The sequence below is a fragment of the Pimephales promelas genome, chromosome 14, assembly GCF_988280905.1.
Source record: "Pimephales promelas chromosome 14, fPimPro1.hap1.1, whole genome shotgun sequence".
Taxonomy (NCBI): Eukaryota; Metazoa; Chordata; class Actinopteri; order Cypriniformes; family Leuciscidae; genus Pimephales; species Pimephales promelas.
Window position 1 is genome coordinate 16,673,518 of NC_142782.1, and position 23,089 is coordinate 16,696,606.

At 37.9% G+C, this 23,089-nt stretch overlaps 1 protein-coding gene across 2 annotated transcripts in view; it reads right to left on the reverse strand.

The window, feature by feature from the left end:
* The window catches only part of adgrd1 (adhesion G protein-coupled receptor D1), a 62,301-nt gene that overhangs the window by 29,864 nt on the left and 9,348 nt on the right, over positions 1-23,089 (reverse strand). For both annotated transcript variants that reach the window (XM_039681583.2, XM_089119503.1), the window contains 7 exons: positions 18,443-18,516; positions 15,270-15,431; positions 13,911-13,970; positions 13,482-13,611; positions 12,057-12,164; positions 9,959-10,034; positions 4,780-4,921 (listed from right to left, as the gene is read on the reverse strand). In XM_039681583.2, the coding sequence (XP_039537517.2) occupies positions 4,780-4,921; positions 9,959-10,034; positions 12,057-12,164; positions 13,482-13,611; positions 13,911-13,970; positions 15,270-15,431; positions 18,443-18,516 (752 nt within the window). The remainder of the gene's footprint in view (positions 1-4,779; positions 4,922-9,958; positions 10,035-12,056; positions 12,165-13,481; positions 13,612-13,910; positions 13,971-15,269; positions 15,432-18,442; positions 18,517-23,089) is intronic.

Genomic DNA, 23,089 nt, shown 5'->3' on the forward strand with positions numbered 1-23,089 from the left:
GGATTATTAATGGCTGTCTTTAGTGTTCATACTATCATTCAAAACTTTGGAGTAAGAACTAAAATATTTTATACAAGGATGCATTAAAGTGATCAAAAGTGACAGTAGAGACTTACACTGTAAAAAAAATGAAAATAAATGCTATTTCTATACATCAAATAATATTTTTTGAAAAAAATATGTATCACGGTTTCCACAAAAATGTTAAGCGGCACAACTATTTTCAATATTCTTGAGCAAGAGATCAGCTTATTAGAATGATTTCTGAAGGATCACATGTCACTGAAGACTGGAGTCATGATGCAGAAAATTCAGCTTTATAGTCAAATGATTTCCTTCAGACCAAATAGTTGACTAGATTTAGAAATGAATCTTTGGAAGTCTTGCTCTGATCAGGGGAAATTTATCATGAGAACCGCTGACATCATCCAAAAAAAAAAAAACCAAGGACGACATACCATTTATTCACAAATATTCAACAGTTGTTAAATCATTCTACCTAAAAAGCCAGTGGCCAAAACACAAAAACTATCTTAAAAACAGTCTTATCACGGTAATCCATCACTGACACTGACAGAATATTGATCTAGTGATTGCAGCTCACACATTACTCATGAAACACTGTCCCTGTTCAGGACAGTCCTACACACAGGAAGCCAGTGTCCCAAGATTAATTAGACAGTCATTTAAACTAAGCTATGACCTAAGGAAATTAAAATGTCTGGTGTCAATTTTCCTAATGTGTAGTGGGGATGTGCAAAATTACAAATTTTCAATTCATACTAGTCATTGTAATTTCTGAACGATTATTGATCAGTTGGTAACACTTTACTTGAAGGGGTGTGCATAAGACTAACATGACACCTTCATAATCATGATCATGACATATGTTATGAATATGAAGGAAGTTTTATGCATGTTTGTGACAACGGTCATTAAGTGTCATTCACTCAGTAATGACATTTTTAATGCAAATGTCACATTGTCTGAGATGTCTTTGTTATGACACCTTGACATAAACCAATACATCATAACCTGTCAGTGTCTTTGTCATGACAACTTGACATTACTAAGACAACACAACCTGTCATAAACATGACATAGCAGATTAATTATCAAACTTAAGAAACCACCTAGATTTATTGGTTAACATTACATTAAAGTATCAGGTGGTTGGTTTTGACATTGGCTGTCTTGAAGCCATTATAACTTTTTAATGACAAATTCAATTGGTAGCACTGTAGTTGAGGTCACGAAAAATATTCATGACACAGTTATAATGGCCTTAATGACAGCCAATGTCAAAGCCAACCACATGACAGTTTAACTTAATTTTGTGTCAAGTTGTCATGACAAAGACACTGACAGGTTATGATGTTATGGTTTATGTCAAGATGTCATGACAAAGACATCTGTCATATTTGCATTCAAAATGCCATTATTGAGCGAAAGACACTTAATGACAGTTGTCATAAACATGCATAAACCCTACTTCATATTCAAGACATATGTCATGTCATGGTTATGAAGGTGTAATGTCAGTCTTATGCACACCCCTTCAAGTAAAGTTTTACCGATCGGTTTTAAGGAAGCTGTGGATATATTTTGATGGGACCCTGCTAAAAGCATTTGCATCTGTGTTTGAGTAGTGTTTCTGGATTTACTCTTTTAGCAGGTTCTTTTCATTTAGCAATTAGCATAATGGTCTTTGTACAAAGACACACACACATTTCCACCAACAAACATCACTGAAATAATCATCTCTCCCAAAACCATTAAAAGCCAGCAAAACAAATGTTTGTTTCTATAGTTACATGCATGCCAGCATGGTTTTGATTTGGAAAACATCGAAAAAGCTTTAAAAAGAACAATGAAAAAAGAAACGACCACTTAGTAAAATAGGTTTAAATGTTTTTCTTTGATGTGATTACACTGTATATGAGCTTATTTATTTATTGAAAAGGTTTAGCAGATCTTATGTAATGGTAAAGAGCACAGCGAGCTGTAAAATGTGGGTTAGTTGATGGATATTGTGTGTAATGTGGTGTGTGAAATCCAATGCTACAGTGAACTCCTCACTGTTTTTTTTTAACAGTAAATATCCCCCAAAACATGCTGTATTGGTTAACTTGTCTACATGCCATCTGTATCCATTTTTGATGGGTTTCCCATGGAAATTTGGCAGACAGATGCATCCTCGACTGAGTCGTACCATCTGCGCACACAGGCCAAATAAGCTCCTTGTTAAACCAAATCATCTTTCCCTTCTCAAAAGACCTCAAGGCTTAAGGTTCCAGCGTTCGGAACCACTTTTCTTTTGGCAAAATACTCTCGCTGTTTCAGAACTGAAAAAAGAGTGCAGAGGATGATGCAAACCGAAATGGATTTCCATGGTTAGTCCTGACAAGTCTGACCTCTGGGGTTCTTGTGTAACGCAGCTCACCAAAAGACAAAACCATGAACACACACACCATGAACATTTTCCTCCAGCATATCAAGTATAATTTTTGTACCATTTAAGAAACATGATGGAATGATTTTGGTTAGACAAAAGTCTCAGAAGAGATTTATGTATCAAACAGACCACAAATGTTAAGAAAAGACATCCTTCTTTCATCAGACACTATACTTTTTTTACCAGCGGCTCAGTGCTGAACTGCTAGGCCAGACTGGGTAATAAATATTAATTTATGTTAATTGCATTAAATCTAACCTGATGTGCAGAAATCCAGATGTTGGTTGATGAGCGTGTGTACATTAGTTTAGAATAAGAATAAATTAAATGGTTGGTAGAACTTCCTGCTTGATCTTAAAGTTGTTATTGTACACAATTTTTACTTGTCACCAAGGGCGGAGTGGCAATCGGGAGAGTCGGGAGTTTCCCTGGTGGGGCGGTAGTGTTTCGAGGCCACGAGGGTCGGTCTGATCAAATGTATTCATTGCAAGTTTGCCATGTGCACTTGAGGCCCAAGTGAGGGGAAGACATTTTTTATTATTTTTTTATTTTTTACATTTCCGATAATGGAACGTATATTTGCACTAAGTGCCTGTCTTTTTAGCAAAACGACACCCGTCACAAAATAGCTACAGTGGTGTACGTAGGTCTTAGGGCATGAAGTGCTTGAGAGCAGCTTTTGATGCGCTCGACCCGAGTTCGAATCCGCCTTTTGCCGTACTCTCTCTTCTTCCTTTTCCCAACACATATGAGATGTAAAATGTATAACTAACATAAGCCCCTTTCAGCGCGTTGATGCTGGGAAATTGCTGGGAAATTGCCTTCTGTGTGAATGCAAACACGACCCGAGATTGATACCGGCATCGATGCCGGGTTGGGGACCAAGTAACATTGCCGGGATCAGTCCCGGAACACGCCTAGTGTGAACAAAAGCCAGGACCAATTCCGTAAGGGGTGTGTCATAGTGATGACGCTCGTGCCATCGCGCGACTCTGTTGCTCTTAGAAGAAAGTTTGTGTTCGTCATCAACAAAGAAAGGATGAACAAATGTCTGCAAACTGGAGCGAAGCAGAGACCAGGAGCTCCTCATTATCCGTGCTGAAGCTGAAATCGTTCACCAGCTTTGTGGAACGGTATGCGCATGTACATGTTTTTGACGTATACGTTACACGTCTCATCCTGACGTCATGTGTCTTTCCGGGATCTTTACGGGTTGTGTGTGAACACACTCACAGATCCCTGCAAATCACTGGCAGTGTAAATGAACCAAAATCAAACAATCCCGGGACAAATGCCGGGTCACATTATCCGTGTATTTTCCGGAATCTCTGTGTGAAAGGGGCTATAATAGCGTTATATTTTGCCAACAAACTATAATCGAAACCATGATGGCTTTGTGCCTTTATAAAACAGCACAAGACTTTAAGAATCCTGTTTGTGCTGGGTGATTTAGAGAAAAGTGTGCACTTTGCTCATGCAATCAGATTTAGCATGGTTATCTGGTGTTTTCTCCCAAATAAAAGCTCAAGGGTTTATTTCTTGAAAGGGAAGAAATTAAGACATGAAAATATTTTTATTTTCCTATATTATAGTGTAATGTAGGCTAAAATATACTTTTAAAAAATTTATTTTCATCTATATAGTACATTTATAGGCTATATGGATTTACGTCATAAGAATAATTATATGAATCATTATTACTTTGTTATAATAATTGTTTGGCATCCTCAAACACTAATGATAATGTAATGTAGACTGAGACTCTCATAAATAAAAAGATGCTTGAGCCCTATTTATTGTCCTGGTACAAATGAATGCTTTTTATTTGTTCAACGAGCAGTTCATGGGTTGAAGCTCTTAATTTTGATCTTTCAAAGCACGAGATTGATGCATTTAACCTTAAAATGTACAAAGGAAGCATGCCCTGAACCCCTCTAGAGGCACAGAGGTCCACCCAAAATAGTTTTACAAATTCCTATGGGACCATTTATGAACTTTACTCCAGCATAGTATAACAAAGTTCCTTTTAAGTCAGTAAAACTGTAAATGCCGTATTAAAATGTCCTTGGACAAAATATAAATTTGGCCAGCCAAAGAGGGGGCCTACAAGACATTGTGCTCAGGGGCCTCTGAACTCTTAATCCGGCCGAGGGCCGGTGGTCTACGAAACTTCCCGGTAGATTTTTTGGTCTCACTCCGGCCCTGCTTGTCACATTACTCAAGCAAAATAAACTTGATAAAAAAATATATGCTCACAATCTTCCCACACCCCTGAATGAACATGAAAATGAACAAAAAGAAGTGTTGGATTGACATTCTCCTACCAGCTGATGCGTTAGGACGATCCGGATGAGCGGCTCAGTGGACAGGTTGAGTGACAGGACAGGAGATGGCTCCACCTTCAGAGAAATAAGATGACTGGCCATCTGGATCTTATAATCTTTAAAATCCGCCGCCTCATTTATTCTGCAGAGATGGACAGTCAGTTATTAGCCATACTTGAACTACTGTTAACATTACAGAATGAGCAATGAAACATATGCTAATGCCACATTGTACAAAGTGTGCAGATGTTGCTTTAAGGAGATATTTCTACCTGATTCTGTTGTTGTGTAGGTTTATCAGGGTTATTTAACATAAAACAAGGGAATGCTGTTTTACAGTTTTTTTCGATTGCTAAACCACAGTGGAGCACAACTGGAGCTACATGTGCAAAACTCTAACTCCAGTCTGCACAGCAGCAGTTCATGTTGACCAAACTCTAGATCGTTTTTCAGTGCTTGAACACAGTTTTCAAAACTCTACACACTTATCCCATGACTTTAACCACAACCTGCACAACACTGTGGATTTACAGCACTTTGTTCAAATGCTAACACACTGCTGTCAAAACTGTGAACCACTCATTCAAAACAGAATAAATTTCAGCCTTGTGCCTTTCACACACTGCTGATGTTCAAACTATTTCAGCTGAAAGGTTGAAAACTTGTGGCCTAATGCTTGAGAGACCCAGATAGCAAACTGACATTGAATCAACGTGGAAACATGACATCGAAACAACGTTGATCTGACATTGTTTTGCTCATTGAATTACAGTAACGTTGAACCAACGTCAGACGTGTCATTCTTTCAAAACTAACGGAAAATCAACTTGAAATCAACATTGTTTCAACGTTACGAAAGCAAACCAATTTTCGATTTTCATTTAGCTTTGAAAAATGCCGCGTCTGACGTTGGTTCAACGTTACTGTAATTCAATGAGCAAAATCAACGTTGTTTCGATGTCATGAGAGACGTCGTTTCCACGTTGATTCAATGTCAGTTTGCTGTCTGGGGAGGGAGGGTTACAGTATCACAGTATGTACTTTTAGTTTCTACCTTTTTTTCTCATTACTGTAATTCTGTAAATTACTACAGACTATTGAAGCAAACTGCTAATTTTCAATTGTTATGTTCTAAAAATGTAAATATATCAAATGAAAGAATGTCACTGTTTTCTTTGAAGAAAATATTACTTTGTATTAAGTGTGAAATTTTTGAAACTGTAAAGATGAAAAGTTCGGATTTTCTGCATTGGTGTTTGATGCTACTGTTTTTCCTCTCAGTGTGTTCTGAGTGACAGTGTGTGCTATCTCAGTGAGGGTTGTGCATAGTGTTGTGCACACTGAGCCTGTTTTGAGCCGTGTGTTAAGAGTTGTGCTCAGGTGACTGTTGGTAATGCAGACTGTGGTTAGAGTTTTGCACATTTAGCTCCAGTTGTGCTCATTGTCGTTTAGCAATCGAAAAAAACTGTAACTTGATTGAGTTTCATTGACCAAACATTAATTTCCAATAAAACTCAGGACGGACACATTCTACACATTCGCACCTGCATCTCAGAATTTTGTGAAAATTGTGATTTGGAGTTATTGTATACATTATGTAGCATCAAAGTGAAAATCACAATTGACAGCGCTACTCTTCAGCACAATGGTAACCACAATATTCAATAACAGAAACTCCTATAAATGTCCAACATAAATGAACATTAAACATTAACATAAACTACCAACACCCTTTACAGAAAAACACATAAAATAACACTTAATCCCTAAATTTACTCTTTTAATGCAGTCCCTTGCAAAACATGCTGGGAACTACAGATCCACCACCCAGGCTGCGTTTCCCAAAAGCATCGTAAGAATAAGTAGATTGTAGAGTCATTGCCACAATGGTCTATGATCAACTTAGCTCACGATGCTTTTGGGACATTTTATACACAATATTGTCAGTTACATTATCTGTTTTTGCTCTGGCAATAAAAATTGTTCCAAACAAAGCCACAGAAGAAACAATCATTATGTGTCTCCAGCAACAGTATTGCCATTTGTTTAGCTTCATAATTAACGAAAATGCGCATGCAAATGTGGTACGTCTGGATTACATATGAAGAGCTCTTTTCCATAACGCGATAAACGCCATTTTAAAAAAAAAATGAGTTTGTCGTGTCATTCTGCTGTGGACAGAACCCTTTCACTGCTCCATCAACGTTTCATGCCAAATCGCTATATTTCCTTGTTTAAAATGTACTGCAAGATACAGTTTCTTTCCAAGCCGCGATAAGCGCCAGCCCTGTTTTTAGCCTAAACACGATAAATCCTCAAATTCAATGAGCGCTCTACACAATCCAGCACGGCGGCACTCTGAACAGAGGTTTATTATGTTCATTTATTCCTCAAAATGAGTCCTAGTTTTCTAGTCGACTAGTAGTAGATCATTTAAGCCATTTGTATTATCAGTAATCACATATATTGATTTAATTAAATGGGAGAGAAACCATATGAGCGTTTTTAATTGCCTATTCCGCATTTCAACGTATGCATAAAGCTTGCCACAAAGAACCGGCAAAAAGTAATGATTATGCATGAAACATTTGAATTGTTTATTAATAAACTAGTGTTTTCTGTCAGTGTCAGCAACAAAGATAAAGTTGATGATGCTTACTCGCCATCTTCGCAGTGAACGCGCATAGGCCTAGAAACGCATACTTCGGATTAGCCTACATACGCAGAGAGTTGCCAATTTATTTTAGTTTTTAATTGTTTTGTTTAAAAGTAGACATTTAAAGCTTTCTGTAGCCTAGTTCTCAGGCCTGTGTGAGGCAAGCGTCGCGGTGTTTCGGTTCATATTATGAGACGCGCTCCGGTTCACCTGCGCGCCTCTGTGTCCTGATTATATTGTCTGATATTTACTTCTAATGTATTAATCCAGTCAATTTGTCGATGAAACATTTATTAAAATGAAGATACAATTTATATGAAACTAAATTTACAAGCTTTCTACAAAACAAAACTTAATAAGTGGTCAAAATCATGTCTGACGCACTCCAAATATTTTCCGATATTGGGCAGCTTTTGAATTTTAATCCTATCTTACTCATCTCATGCGGTTCCCTTTTCATAGCCTACTCAACATAGATGAAATAATAAAAATAAGTAATGTAATATTATTAAAAACAAATGTGAAACGTATATTTTATGTTTATTTTTTTTTTTTTTTTTAACTTATATTTAAGCGTCATGCTGCTCCGCTTTGCTCACATATGTAGCCTGTGTGTGTGTGTGTGTGCATGTGCTGGAGGGGTGCCCGTCCCTTTTTTGAATATCGCTATCATATATTGATCATTTTTAATAATTTGTTTTTTTTTCATGCATATGTTGAAATTGGTACTATTTGTTTGAGGTTTGACTCTTTACTAAAAATGACTTTACTAAAAATGATACAAAAAAATGGATGGATTTATAGCGTTTTGGAAAAAAATAAAATTAACTTTTAAATTATCATTAACAATACTGTTGTTTGATTTAATAATTATTGTTCAAAATGTTCAGACTGAACCAATAAAACATTTAAACAGGATAATTTGAATATTCACAAAATGTGTGGGTCTAGGTAAAAAATGTAGTTTTCCTGAAAACTATTGAAATGGATTTATAGCGTTTTGGAAAAGAGCTCTTCATATATAGAATTTACTTTTTTAACGGTTGACAATGAACTTATCCAAAAGAAGTACCTATGAAAGTACATATAAGAGTTTGTGGAAATCTCTTAAACTCTCGTCTCAGGCCCAGAAGGAAGAAAGTTATTATTTTTGTTTTATTTTCGCACAAAAAGTGTTCTCGTTGCTTGATAAACTTATAGTTGAGCCACCAGAGTCACCTTAGGAGCCTATAGTCCACCTCTCAAATTTAATCAAAATATCTTCATTTGTGTTCCGAAGATGAACGAAGGTCTTACGGGGTTGATACAGCATGGGGGTGATTAATTAATGACTTAATGAAGTAACCCTTTAACAATGTAACCCACCACTAATCAGTGGTGGAGGAAGTACTGAATCTCAGTACTTAAGTAAAAGTACAAATACCCAGATAAATATTTACTTTAGTAAAAGTAGAAGTAACACAATGACAACCATACTTAAGTAAAAAGTACAAAGTACTTTATTTTAAATGTACTTTAAGTATTAAAAGTAAAAGTACTTGCATAACAATTTATTATCTTAATGTCTATTTTCTAATGATTAATAAAACATTTAATTCTAACTCATTCAACCTAATAGCCTACTCCTATAATGATGTTCAATAATGATGGAAAAAAATGTCACCATTACTGAAACAAGCTTGCAATTAGGCAATATCATGCTTATCCTTACTATATGTTAATAACTATGTTTGGCAGTAAACGCGATTCATTTATGGTGTAATTCTGAACCTCTTGGCTTGCCATAATCCTAACCAAACCAAACATATATTACACACGGTGCGTTTCCTATGCACGTAAAAACAAATTTTCGCGTATGAGTTGCATGATAAACACACTGCGTGCGAGACGCATTTAGTGTGACCGGGTTGATATACTGTATCTATGGCAACCAAACGTCACTGGTGAGACAAACATGCAACGAACGGACGGTCAGATGACGTTTTGGCAGGGGAAAATGTAACGAAAATGTAACAGAAGTTGTAGAAATGTAGTGGAGTAGAAAGTATAATAATTGCTGCAAAATGTAACGAAGTAAAAGTAAAAAGTATGCACTATTTATTGTACTTAAGTAAAGTAAAGATACGTGAAAAATGTACTTAAGTAAAGTAACGAAGTATTTGTACTTCGTTACATTCCACCACTGCCACTAATGCACAGACTGAAAGTCTGTCTGGAATGTTGTATAATCCATAGCAAATACTGTATATTCTCGTATATATTAAAATGGTAATGAGAATGGGAGAATCTCTCTTTTGCCCAGTGGAGTTTCATAAAAAGATTTACTAAAATAAATAAATAAAGTTAAGTACTGATCACGGCTGTGTTAAGATTAGAAGAGAGTGTTATCAGTTGACTTAATGACTGGGAGTATCAGACACAGAGGCCCAGATGAGAGAGAACCACAGTGATAAAGCCATGCTCACAAGAACGCAATGTACAACAGGAAACACACACACACACACACACACATACACAGTTCACCTTGTTTGTAGAGGGCTGATTTTTTTGTAGTAGTTGTGCATTTTGTGGTAGAAAAGTCCTACGATCGTGGTCTGAGCTGTAGAGGGAAACATACACAACTATTACCATTCGATCCCACATTATGTATGCGTGTTTTGAAGAATGTGTTGGGCTGCCGTTGAAATGCATAGACTCATTATCACAGACACTGCATGGGCTCCTCTCGGTGCAGCTCTAATAGGAAAGATGTGTGTTCACACACACACGGGAAGAGTGTGACTGAGGGTCCACCACATGTGTGAGGGGGAAATATGTTACACTATACTTCAAAAAATCTTTCAGCCGTTAAAAAATAAATACACAGGGCCAGTTCCCTTTGAGTTTAAAACCAACTCCAGAATTACTATAAGCAGAATTTGTGTAAATAACCTTGTAAAATAATGTTGATAACTGTTGTAGACCATTGGATGTGGCAGTATCATTTCACCAGGGTCTGAATTATGGCTGCACAATTAACTAAATAAATAATTTACACTAATATTAGTCTTGCTGTGATTAATAATGGAAAGTATCATTTACAGTATTACATTAAAGTATTCTCCACATTCTCACATACATGATTTTCTGCAGGGTTTGAGCACAGCAACCAATCAGACGCATTTAAATGAGTCTAGGCCAATCAACAACAACCAGTTTGAAGCAAACTAAACCCACAGATCCATGTTTTATTTTTGTTCACGGTGGCACACGAAAATGAGTGCTGAGAAGTTTTTGTAAATGTCTTGATTAACTGATGTCTAAAAAAGCAATAACATGATTCAGCAACTTAGTTCTCAGCTTATACTGGAAGGCCTACAAAAAAATGGCCAAGAAGCTACTCTGCACAACATAAATATTTAATATTTTTTTAATATTCAAATATGACATTAATGTTAATTACTAATGTTTTGCAGTTGATATTAACTGTGAAACATGCTTTTACAACTTATTAGTGCTACTGCAGGTGTTAATGGACCAAACAAGCGATATCACTGTGTCCCAACTAACTCCTCTGAGTTGGGCTTCAGAAGAGCTTTGGGCCAATAACCTCACAAACCAAGGAGCAAAATCTCTCTACAAATGTTTTTATTAAGACTAAAAGAAACTTGGCCCAGCGGGAATACACGGCGATTCAATGCGCTCCTTCTCTTGCTGTCTTTAATTGGCGTATAAAAGCTCTGCTTGGTTCTGTTAATGAAGTGTACCATATGTCCGGCTTCACCGGAGAAGCAGTTCAATGGCACGCTAATGCCAGTGCTAGTGTTTATGTGCCATTTCTGATAATAGAGCTTTAATAGTTTATTAAAACCGTTTATAATGAACAGAGTGGGGCTCAGGTTCAGCACTGTGCCAGAGGAGCTGAGGAGAGCTGACCCCAAAACAGTGTCAAACAAACAAAACGTTTAATGCCCTCACAATTACTGCCGCCACATGGGAAACATTGCAACACTCGTTCTTCAACTATTGCTCGCATTTATACATTACGCTTTCTCTGTTTTTCATGCAATTCTGCTCTAAACCACTCCAAATTATAGAACGCTTTCTCCTGGAGGGGCTTGTGAGATTGGCAGGTTTCATTAGAGAGCAGCAGGAAGTCATCAGAGTTGATTGCGTTGTTTATGGTTGAAGCGGACAGACAACAAATAAATGTCCTTCATCTTCCTTGTATGAAATAACAGTGTGTTCTTTCACTGCCGCCAGAGGAGTATAAAAGCAATGAGAAATGTATGCGCACATTTACTTATAATCAGGGGCTAAATTGGGTAGGAATGAATCAGAACAACTTTCTATTTAAAAGAATAAAATGATTGGCAGTTTGTTTAGCAATCCATTCCATTTCATATATGTCTATGCTCCAATCCAGGTTTTGTTTGTTCCATTATGCACATTTTGGTTAAACTGGTTTAGTAAGTGGAAAAGCATTAAAGTGTGTTTCTTTAAGAAACGATTCATCCCATTAGTCAGTGGCAAGGGCGACATAGACGAGCACTGTTCTCTGGACCGGCACTGGATAATCAGGACAAGGATCACCAGCAGATCTTAGGGTTTGTGTGTGTGTTTGTGAGATGTGCATACTCACACTGCATTGTAAGGGCCTCTCCTGGTACTGAGATGTAATTCTTCCCTTGGGTGGGGAACCGGTAGCTGGGCAGATTGTAGTTCTGAGGGATCTTCATCAGAGAGTAATCTAGATACATTTGAAAAAAAAAAAAAGGGTTGGGTCACTGACTGTTCATAGTGAGTATATTGTTGCTTTGTTACTACATTAGGAAGTAAAAAAGAAGCACAATTTGGTAGTCGGTGAAGCTGAGTACTGACTGTATTCTGAAAGGCAGCTGGTTTAACATGCATTTTGTGAGCATGCTCTGTAACAAGCGGCTGCACTTTTTGGTGCAATTTTTTTTGTGAGGTATTAATGTAAATGAATGTTCAACACTGTTCAGTTCAATTGTATATTAGTTCTGTTTGCATTTGGTAACTTATTTTTATTACAGACTGTTCATGTCTTGAATAATTATCTGACTAAACTGAAGAAATTTTTACGTAATTGAAGAAAATACTAAATTGCTAAGCTACAGAACTGAAAAGCTATATGGCATTGTTTTAATTTAATTTGTTACTATTTAAAAAAAAAAAAAAAAAAAACAACCAATCAGCAATGGTTAAATTGATAAAAAGTGAGAGTAAATAGATGTATACAAAAAAAATATTTGACCAAATTAAAACACTTATTTTAAATTGTATAATAATCCCTCACATTATGTTTAATTGTATTTACTGTTATTTTACTGTTTTTTATCAAATAAATTAACCGTATAAGAGACTTACTGTCGTCTCCAAAATTCTGAACCATAGTGTAATTTAAAATAAAGGTTGAATAGCACATAAATGTTTGTGGTGATGTAGAAATTGGCAGATAATTGTTATATTTCACTAGTGTTGGTAAAGTATAGAGTATTTTTGTTGAATCGAGAATACTGCAGGGCGCTGCCCGAATGAAGTTATGGGAGGTCTTTTCTCAACATCATCTCTTGTTCTTGGGGGATTCTGTTTCATCTGTGATTTCATCTGTGTTTTTTATGGTTTATTCGCTGAATGAAACAGTGCAGTTCAATAATAGCTCAGACAACAGGAAAGGTTTTCTCATGTGACCTCTGGTCCTCACACACAGTCTTATCAGAGAAAAGGGAGGATCAGAGACAGTTGACTGGGATGCCTCAGTCTCAAAGGGAATGATTCAGAAATCAGACTTCAATGAGACTTGAATTATTTTGAATCTGCACAAAGCAGATATAGAGATGTTACTGCCCGATATAATTGAAAAAAGCAATCATGCATGTGTATTAGGTAGACATCCCCCCTATGAGCATACTTGGACATACTCCACATACTTCAAGCCAGCCATGTACCGGTATGTAGAGGGATAAGGGAGGGAGAGTGAATTTCTAAGAATAGTTATTCTGGAAACGGGAGTTTTTAGAAATGTTTTGGAGCGTGAACTGACCTGCCACAGAACTCTTGCCCCCTATGGCCAGAGGAGCCTCTGAGTGTGGGCTGGACCGAAGCTTGGAGGCCATCTGCACCATCACCTTATCCACAGTCTCCACCAGACCATTGACCACTGGAATCCACTGCTAACCACGATAAAAGACAAGTGCAAAGTAGATCAGAGCTCACTGAGGTTAACGAGTAAGAACCTGCAGAACTCTACGAACTGAAATTATAAAATTTGATGACCCTTTCAGATATCAAGTGTATAGTACCTTCAGCTTCATTTAACACATTTGACCCACCAAGTTAGAATTTATTAATTTCACATCACAAAAGATGGACTGAAATGTGGAAAAAGTGTGCCGATTCGTTTGGATCAACTCATGATTGGACTGATCGAATCTCTCTATCTATCAATCATTAATACATCCAATAAACGTACCTCATTGTTTTCTCTCCAGTCGCTGGCGGTTATGACCTCATCCACACTGTTCAGTAGAGTCTACAACACAGAGCAGAATAAAGGAGTTTCAAATGTGTGCGTGAAAGCAATACTGAAGATGATATAGACCATTTCACAAGATGTAAACAACACTGGTCCAGAAGCACTTCCTGTTTCAGTTTTTTAACACTACATAAAAGCTGGGATAAAATACAACCAACAAAACATTTAAAACTGAATCAAAAAGTTAAACAAACATCTTTAAGATGTTTTCTTTACATGTGAAATAAAGAAAACAGTTACAAACTGAAACAGGAAGTGTTTCTGGACCAGTGTTGTTTACATTTTGTGAAATGGTCTATATATTTCTCAAATTGTTTTGATTTTTGTTTTGTGTTTTCACCGGAAAAAATAAGAGTCTGCAGAGAACACAGAGAAATGAATAAGACAAGAACACATAAGAAATTAATTATCTGCTAGTCAACTGCTTTCTGTGTATTAGCGCCGTGAGATGTTTTAAAAATTGGTGGGATCAATATTGGCCCAGACAAAAGGCGTTGAGGACCCATCCCACCTGCAAATTATCCTTCTGTACACAGCCGTTTAAAAGTTTGGGGTCGGTAGGATTTTTAAAAGCTTTTGAAAGAGGTCTCTTATACTCACCAACATACAGTAAAATAAAGTAATATTGTGAAATATTATTACAATTTAAAATATCTGTTTCTATTTTAATATATTTTTTAAAAAATCCATTTAATATAATACAGTACATTTTAAATGTAATTTATTCCTGTGATGACAAAGCTAATTTTCGCCATCATGACTCCATGCTGCTCAAGAAACATTTCTCATTTTTATTAATGTTGAAAACCTTTTAATGTTTTTGTTCAGGATTCATTGATGGATAGAAATTTTAAAAGAAAAGGATTTATTTGAACATTTTAAATGCCTTAACTGTCAGTTTTGATCAATATAATTTGTCTTTGCTGAACAAAAGTATTAATTTCTTTAAAAAAATCTTGCTGACCCCCCTGGAACTTCTGAAATGTAATGTATTTATAAAAAAAGTTAATACAATAAATGCATGACGAATTATAGTAACAGCATGATAATTTGAGTGAAATGTGAATCGCAAATGTAACTAGATTTGAGTAAATTGGATTTGAAGAAGGTCCAAAGAGCATATTGTTCCTCATAGAACAAGAACATCTGACCTTCTGTACAAATAATCACACAATCTATTAATTTGATTAGTGTCCTAAAATAGTCCAGAAACTGAAACATTTCTTATTTGTTTTACCTCAACTTTTCTCGATGTTTTTATGAATCCTAAAACGTTCTCTGTATTCCTGTCTTTACCTGTGTAAGGTTGTTGGCTGTTTCTTGAGGTATAGTCTTGTTTGGAAGGTTAAACGATAGAGACTGAAGAAGGTCCAGCGCTTGTAACTGCATGGGTTCCTGAAGTCTCTGAACTTCCTTTGTCAGCTTTGTGGAGGCTGGTTGGGGCATCTCTGTGATTATCTATAACACACACAAATACAAGGTGGATGTGTCAAAAGAACTCCATAAAATCACCCACAATCACATGTAACGGCTCTGCGTGGCTTGGACTTGAGATTGGCAGAATATAACGGTGTTCTTGTGGTTTGGTTTCCCATAATTTAATATAATAAATTCAACAACAAGCACCAGAATAGCTACCGGAATATTAAATCTTTTTTCTAATGGGATTTGTGAATGTCAACGCTAAGAGCAAAATTAAATGCCACTTTTACTGGAACTTTTACCCTACATGCGGCCATTACAGAAAATCTTGGGTCTCCTTTCTGCCCCGTTTTTCTACTTTTCTTCTACTTGATCTCCTTACTCAGTAGGAGCCAGTGTTGTCATTTGCGTTACTGTTCAATCTCTGATTTCTTTCCATTTCCTCAGAGTCTGGGGGGAAACAATAGTTCCAAAAGTGCTGGATTTGTTTGTGTTTACAGCTTCAGCCACCACCTCATTTCATGCTGGGCTCTTCTACGTCTGCCAAGGGTGTGTGCATCTGTGTGCACATGGCCAATCCCAGAGCGACGTCTGTGTCGGCTTCGTAACACCTAATCATCCAAGGGTGTGTGAGGTGTTGTCTGGGAGGCCGTGTTGTGTGCGTGTGATTTTCTGTGTACGTTCACTCCTTCTTTTAATTACTGCGTGGGGAAGAGGTCCGAGTAGACAGATTGAGGGCATGTAAAAGGAGGTGTCAAACACCGCTGAGAGCCTTTAGAAGATATGTCAGTGTCTTGAATGAACCAACTTAATTTACTATCTTCCAAATTAGGTCAACAGTCTAAGTGTACTGTAATCAGTGACTGCTGTTCTCCGTGTGTTCACATTTACTCCACAGACCTTTAAGGTGTGTAATTATTTTAAAAAAAAAATCAATAAATTAAATACTTTCCCATAGCTTCCACAAGAACCAATAAGGTTTGTTCTTGTGCATCAAACAGGTTCAGTTGAGCTAGTTTACTTTCACTGATCAATGTTTATATTTGAATAAAAGCCATCATATAAAGCAATCAAGTCTCCAGAAAATTTGGACTAAACCACTCAATTCATATGGATTAGTTTTACAATCTCTTTACAAACTTTTTGAAGAGTCAAAGTGTAGTTGCGTAGCTGTCAATGGAGGGGCAGAAATCTCTCAGATTTTATCAAAAAGATGAACGAAAGTCTTACAGGTTTGGAACGACATGAGGGAGAGTAATCGATCACAGATTTTTTTTTTTTTTTGGGTGAACTAACCTACGGAAGCCCTGAACCGCAACCTAAAAAAAAAAAAGTCAGTAAAAAAAAAATCTAGCATTTCGAGATTAAAGTCGAAATGTTTCGAGATTAAAAGTCGAAATGTTTCGAGATTAAAGTCGGAATGTTTCGAGATTAAAGTCGAAATGTTTCGAGATTAAAGTCGAAATGTTTCGAGATTAAAGTCGAAACATTGTGCATTCATAACAGTGCGCGTCCACTGGCTCAGAGCGCGCGCGCGTGTGTGAAGTCGAACTGCCATGGATAAACACAAAATAGTAGCTTTTTACTTTTATCTGAATAATGAATTACTTATCTTACTTTATCGTTATAAAATATAATGCGCCGGAATAGACTTTAGCCTATAGGAAAACCAACACGGAAAACACTTTTCAGTCTGGATGGAGAAATCCAGCTTTATGAATGAATGAATGAATGAATGAATAAATAGGGCATTTATATAGCGCTTTCATATATGCCTACACTCAAAGTGCTTTACAATCATATCAGAGAATCTCTCCTCAACCATAAGTGGTTATTAAATCTTAGGAAATCACAGGATCCGGCCAAATGATTGGATACAGAATGATGCACTTAAAATGTATCCAGAGCGCATTTACGGTGAAGAGGGAGACCGAACAGTTACTGTTGTGTTCTCGACCCAGATAGTGTTGACTAGACGAGCACGAAAACACCTCAGAAACACTGCCACTAGCACGTGTGACGTGTGTAGAATTTTGTTGAAAGCCCAGATAAAAGTAAAAAGCTACTATTTTGGGTTTATCCATGGCAGTTCGACTTCACACACACACGCGCGCGCGCTCTGAGCCAGTGGACGCGCACTGTTATGAATGCACAATGTTTCGACTTTAATCTCGAAACATTTCGACTTTAATCTCGAAACATATCGACTTTAATCTCGAAACATTCCGACTTTAATCTTGAAACATTTCGACTTTAATCTCGAAACATTTCGACTTTAATCTCGAAATGCTAGATTTTTTTTTTTTTTACATTTTTTTTTTTTTACAGATTTTTTATTTATTTATTTTTTTTTACTGACTTTTTTTTTTTGGGGGGGGGGGGGGGGGGGGTTGCGGTTCAGGGCTTCCGTACTAACCCATTAAATGAAAACATAAAATATAAAATAAAATCAAAATATTAGTAAAATCAACAGTATGTCAATGATGCTAAAATAACACTGGTTCGGGAGACCAATGATTTTTATTGGAATTAGTGGACCGAAGTATAATATACTTAACCTTTACTTGTCATGATTTTTTAAAAACATTTTTATATAATCTGAATCTTAAAACTCCAAAAAAAAACCTCAAACTTCAGTTTATCTAGCCAGGCTGGGGTGGTTTTGATTAAGAATGATGAGTGAGAAATCCCATTATGTATTTGTGGTCTTTTTAGTGAACTCTATTAATCAGACTACCAAAGACAAACATGTTTCGTAATGAGATACTGGCGAAATCACCACAAGCACTTATATTTTTACTTTCGCTGAGAGAGAAGCAAGACAGTTTAGTGCCTAACCTCATTGGAGATGTGTTTTTATATTTATGTACATTAGTCCTCTGCCCAGTGAAATCGCTAAGATAACCCTGGAATTTAGAGTAATGTGTGATGAAGTTGTATTTCAGCTGTTATCTTTCTACTCTCCTCTGGTTTGGGAGACTCCAGTCAAAACACATAGAAACTGATTCAGACAGTGCAATGGCTGACCTCAGATCAGAAGAATTTACCTGTAATTGATTATCTGTCGTAGCACTGAGATTGATGGATGATTCGGTTGGAAAGGTGGACATCACATTCTCACCTGTGGTAGCAAAAAATAAACAAATGAAAGTGAAAAGAAAAGTGATAAGACAAATAAATAATGAAATGTAATTGTAAAAAATAAATGTAAAAAATAAAAAAAATAAAAATTATATTTCTCAAATGTATTTAATAAAATATAACATTCGAATGCATTTTAATAAAAAAAAAACTTAATAAATAAATAAATAAATAAAGATAACTATAGGGAGGAATAATTCATTTTAAACAAAAAGAATCAGGAATAGGATAAGTAAAAAAATAATAGTGCTGTAATAATAGTTATCAAAAAACACTCTAAAGAGCTCTAAACAGGTCAAACACTTCATACTTCACACCTGCTGGAAAGCTTATTCCTGAACGCACATGTCGGTTGCAGTGAGGCTGGTTTATAGGGCCCCTGGCAAAGCAGCTCTCTAATGACTCTGTACTATGCCCCTCGTTAGAGCCTATTATAGCTGGACGTGCTGGTACAAAACAGTAGGTAACAACAACACGTTTTTTATCATTAACAAAAGGTCTTTATATATCCCTTAAAGTACCTAACAATGCTGAGAGGATATGCCAGGAGTCGACCTAAATGATCACTATCATCTCCTTTTAAATGAGCTATGGATCCATACTTGTCAAAAAATACTAGTACAAAATACATTTTATGATTTTAAATAGTAAATTTGCAACCATAAAAGGTTAAATAATTTAAAGGTTGCCCGCATCAGTCGGTTGGAGCAACACGCTCGCTCCTCTCGTCATCACGGAGGCTTCTGGGCTCGAGGCAGCAGTGAAGAGAACACGGTTGGACCCGCAGTCGACCAGGAGCCCATGCATGTGGGTAGAGCTCAGCTTTCCCGGGAGGAGAGACAAAGGCGGAGATCCCGTGTTTCTTTAGAAATAAATAAAGGACAAATGGGGTCTTCAAACGCCTCAGATGTTAAGTTATTCGCTGTCAAAGTGACGCCAAAATGAATGGGAGTCAATGGGAATGCTAACGCAAGTGAAGTTCTGCTACAAGATGGCAGCTCCCGCGAGGCTTCAACTTCCGGTCGATGGATTACCCCCTTGGTCTTTACTGTGGGGGTTCTGGGTATTTTCTACAAACGTAAAAGAGCAAGGCCGGTAGTAAAATTGAGGCTACTATTGGGCTGGATTTCCACCGGGAAGTCCTCACCATCCACCCTCCTTCCGGTAAGACTGAGATGGGCCAACAACGATTACACATGTCAGGCACTTCTCGACTCTGGAGCGGAGGGTAATTTTATTGATTCACATCTGACATACAAGTTACACCTTCCCATTACACCCCTCTCCCACCAGATCTCCGACAGTGCTTTGAATGGGCAAACACTTCCTGACATTTCACTCACGACGGGTCCCATCACACTTCTCACCTCTGGCAATCACTCCGAAACCACCTCACCACCTCCTTCCTCCTTATGGACTCCCCTGTGGCACCTATTGTTTTGGGCCAACCCTGGCTGGTGGAGCATAATCCTCTGGCTCTCTAGCGGCTGGGTTCATCGAATCTTCTCCTGCGGGGACGGGGTTCTTTTTTGTTGGAAAGAAGGATGGATCTCTGCGACCTTGCAATGATTACAGAGAGCTGAACAACATCACGGTAAAGAATACTTATCCTTTGCCGTTGATGTCTTCAGGTTTTGAGAGTTAGGAATGAGCATCCATTTTCACAAAATTGGATTTACGTAATGCCTATCATTTGGTTCACATCCAGAGGGGGCATGAATGAAAAACCGCATTTAACACCCCTAGGGGGCATTTTGAATATTTGGTTATGCCGCTATTCCTGTCCAACTCCCTAGCAGTTTTCCAGGCACTTGTCAATGACTAGTTGAGAGACATGGTTGATCAGTTCATATATGTTTACCTGGATGACATATTGATTTTTTCTTCGTCTCTCCATGATCATGTTCAGCACGTTCGACGAGTGCTTCAGAGGTTGCTAGAGAATGGGCTTTTTGTCAAGGTGGAGAATGCGCTTTTCATGCACAGTCTGTTCCTTTCCTAGGCTGCATCGTTTCTACTGAGAGAGTACGTATGTATCCTGACAAGGTTAAGGCCATGGTAGATTGGCAAAGTCCAGATTTCTGTAAGGCCCTGCAGTGGTCAATTTCTATCGGCGCTTCATTCACAATTTCAGCCAACTAACCGCACCTTTGACCACCTTGCCCTCCACCAGAACGATGTTCAGGTGGTCCGATACAGCCGAGGCTGTATTTACAGCTAAAGAGTCCCTTCGTTTCGGCTTCCATCCTTGTCGCCCCTGATTCTACATGTCAGTTCGTGGTGGAGGTCGACGCATCAGTGGTGGGGGTAGGTAGCAGCTCTTTCCCAACGCGCTTCCTCAGACGACAAGATGCATCCTTGCACGTTTTTTCCCACCGTTTATCACCTGCCAAATGTAACTATGACATTGGTAATAGAGAGTTGTTGGCAGTCAAGTTAGCATTGGAAGAGTGACGTCATTGGCTAGAAGGGTCAGAGGTACCATTTATCGTCTAGACTGATCATAAGAACCTTGAGTATATTAGGTCTGCTAAAAGACAAAACTCCAGGCAGGCTCGGTGGGCACTTTTTTTCGAACGTTTTGATTTTTCCGCTCTCGTACCGCCGGGGTTCCAAGAACATCAAGCCCGACTCTTTATCTCGTATTTTTGATCCATCCGAACGCCCTGCTTACTCCCGAGTGCATTTTGTCTGAGAAAATAGTTATCTCCACACTCACATGGGAGGTCGAATCCTTTAATGGCTCGAGATATTCATGATTTTGTCTTGACTTTCTCGGTTTGTGCCATAGGTAAAACATCTAACCGACCTCCTGATGGGTCACTCCATCCACTTTCTGTCCCTTCGAGATCCTGGTTTAGTAAGTGCTAGATTTTGCACTAGATTTTGTCACTGCCCTTCCGCCTTTTACTGGCATGACAGTTGTTTTAACCATGGTTTTCGAAGGCGGCACATTTCATTCCCTTGCCCAAAGCTTGTCTAAGGGTTATCAACCCCAGAATAATGGGCAGACCGAGCGAGCCAACCAGGATTTGGAGAGAATGTTGCGATGTTTGGTATCCAAGAAACCTTCATCGTGGAGCCAACTAATGTCTATGGTTGAGTACGCACATAACTCGTTACCAGTGTCATCTACGGGCCTCTCTCCATTTGAGAGTAGTTTAGGGTGCCAGCCACCAATTTTTCCGAAAATTGACAGTGACAGTCCGCCTCTAGCTTCCTCCGGCGTACAGAAGAAAATCTTTTGTGTCAAAGATCAAGCTCGTATCGTCCCCCCCGCCGCGACTTGTAGATGGGGAGCCTACATATTCAGTAAACCGCGTTCTGGACTTGAGACGGCGGGGACGCGGATTCCAGTACTTGATGGACTGAGAAGGTTACGGTCCAGAGGAGAGGAGTTGGGTACCTGCTAGAGACATCTTGGATCACTCACTTATCGATGATTACAATCCACAGGTGGGTTCGTCTGGGAACGCCAGGAGGAGTTCTAGGATGGAGGGTACTGTCACGGTTGGTAGATCCGCTGCCTCATTCTGGTCTTGTGTGTGTTTGTGTATCTCATGTGCACTGATTGTTTCATGTGGGCGTTACCGCTGATTGGCATCATCAGCGACAGCTGTAGACTATTCAGTCACCGATTTAATGCTCTGTCTTTCGTCTTGTGTTTGTCAGATCGTTGTTGAAGCTTCCCTCCTCAAGTTCCTGTGTTCTCATTTCTCCTCGTGTTTCCTGTTCACTGACGTTTGAATTACATCATTGCCTCACACCACTGGACTCTCACCACCAACACTCTCACCACCTGCACCTGGATTGCCCGTCTCAGTCCCTGCGTCATGCTCTCCTGCTGGCTGTGTTTTCTTAACTGGACCTCATCTGGTTTCTGAGAGTGTTGTTTTCAGTCTTTCTGACTATTGTTCTGAGAGTTTATATTGTGAATAAACTTCACTTTGCACTTGCAATTGCTTCCGTCCTGTCTATCCCCACACTAGCAAACACTTCATGCTTAAAAAACTATTGTTCAATTTCAATTCTTCAGTACATTTATCTGGTTTTAAAGAATGTTAAAAAAATATGTATTTTAAAAGAAGACAATGATTAAGTTTTAAAAAAAGATTAAGAAAATTCATCACTCTCCAGGCCAGACATTCCAGATGACCTGTCCAGTATTCTACCTAATATAACTTCATTTGATTGTATAAGTCATGGAAGAAAATTAAATCTTCTTCACAAGATAATTGAAAGGTATTACTCTGACGTTTTTGAGTTATCTGGTCTAGATGGCCCTGTTAGCTCTTGCTAGTAGATTCTGTGTCTACACCATCTGCATCAAAATGAATGGGAATGCTAACTGATTGATTTTTTCAGGAGTTAAAGGAATAGTTTACTTCAAAATGAAAATTCTGTCATCATTTACTCCCCCTCAAATTTCAAACCTGTATGATTTATTTTTTCTTCTGCTGAACACAAAAAGAAGATCTTTGAAGAATGTCATAACCACAGTTGATGGACCTCATTGACATTCATAGTAGGCTAGGAAAAAAAATACTCTGGAA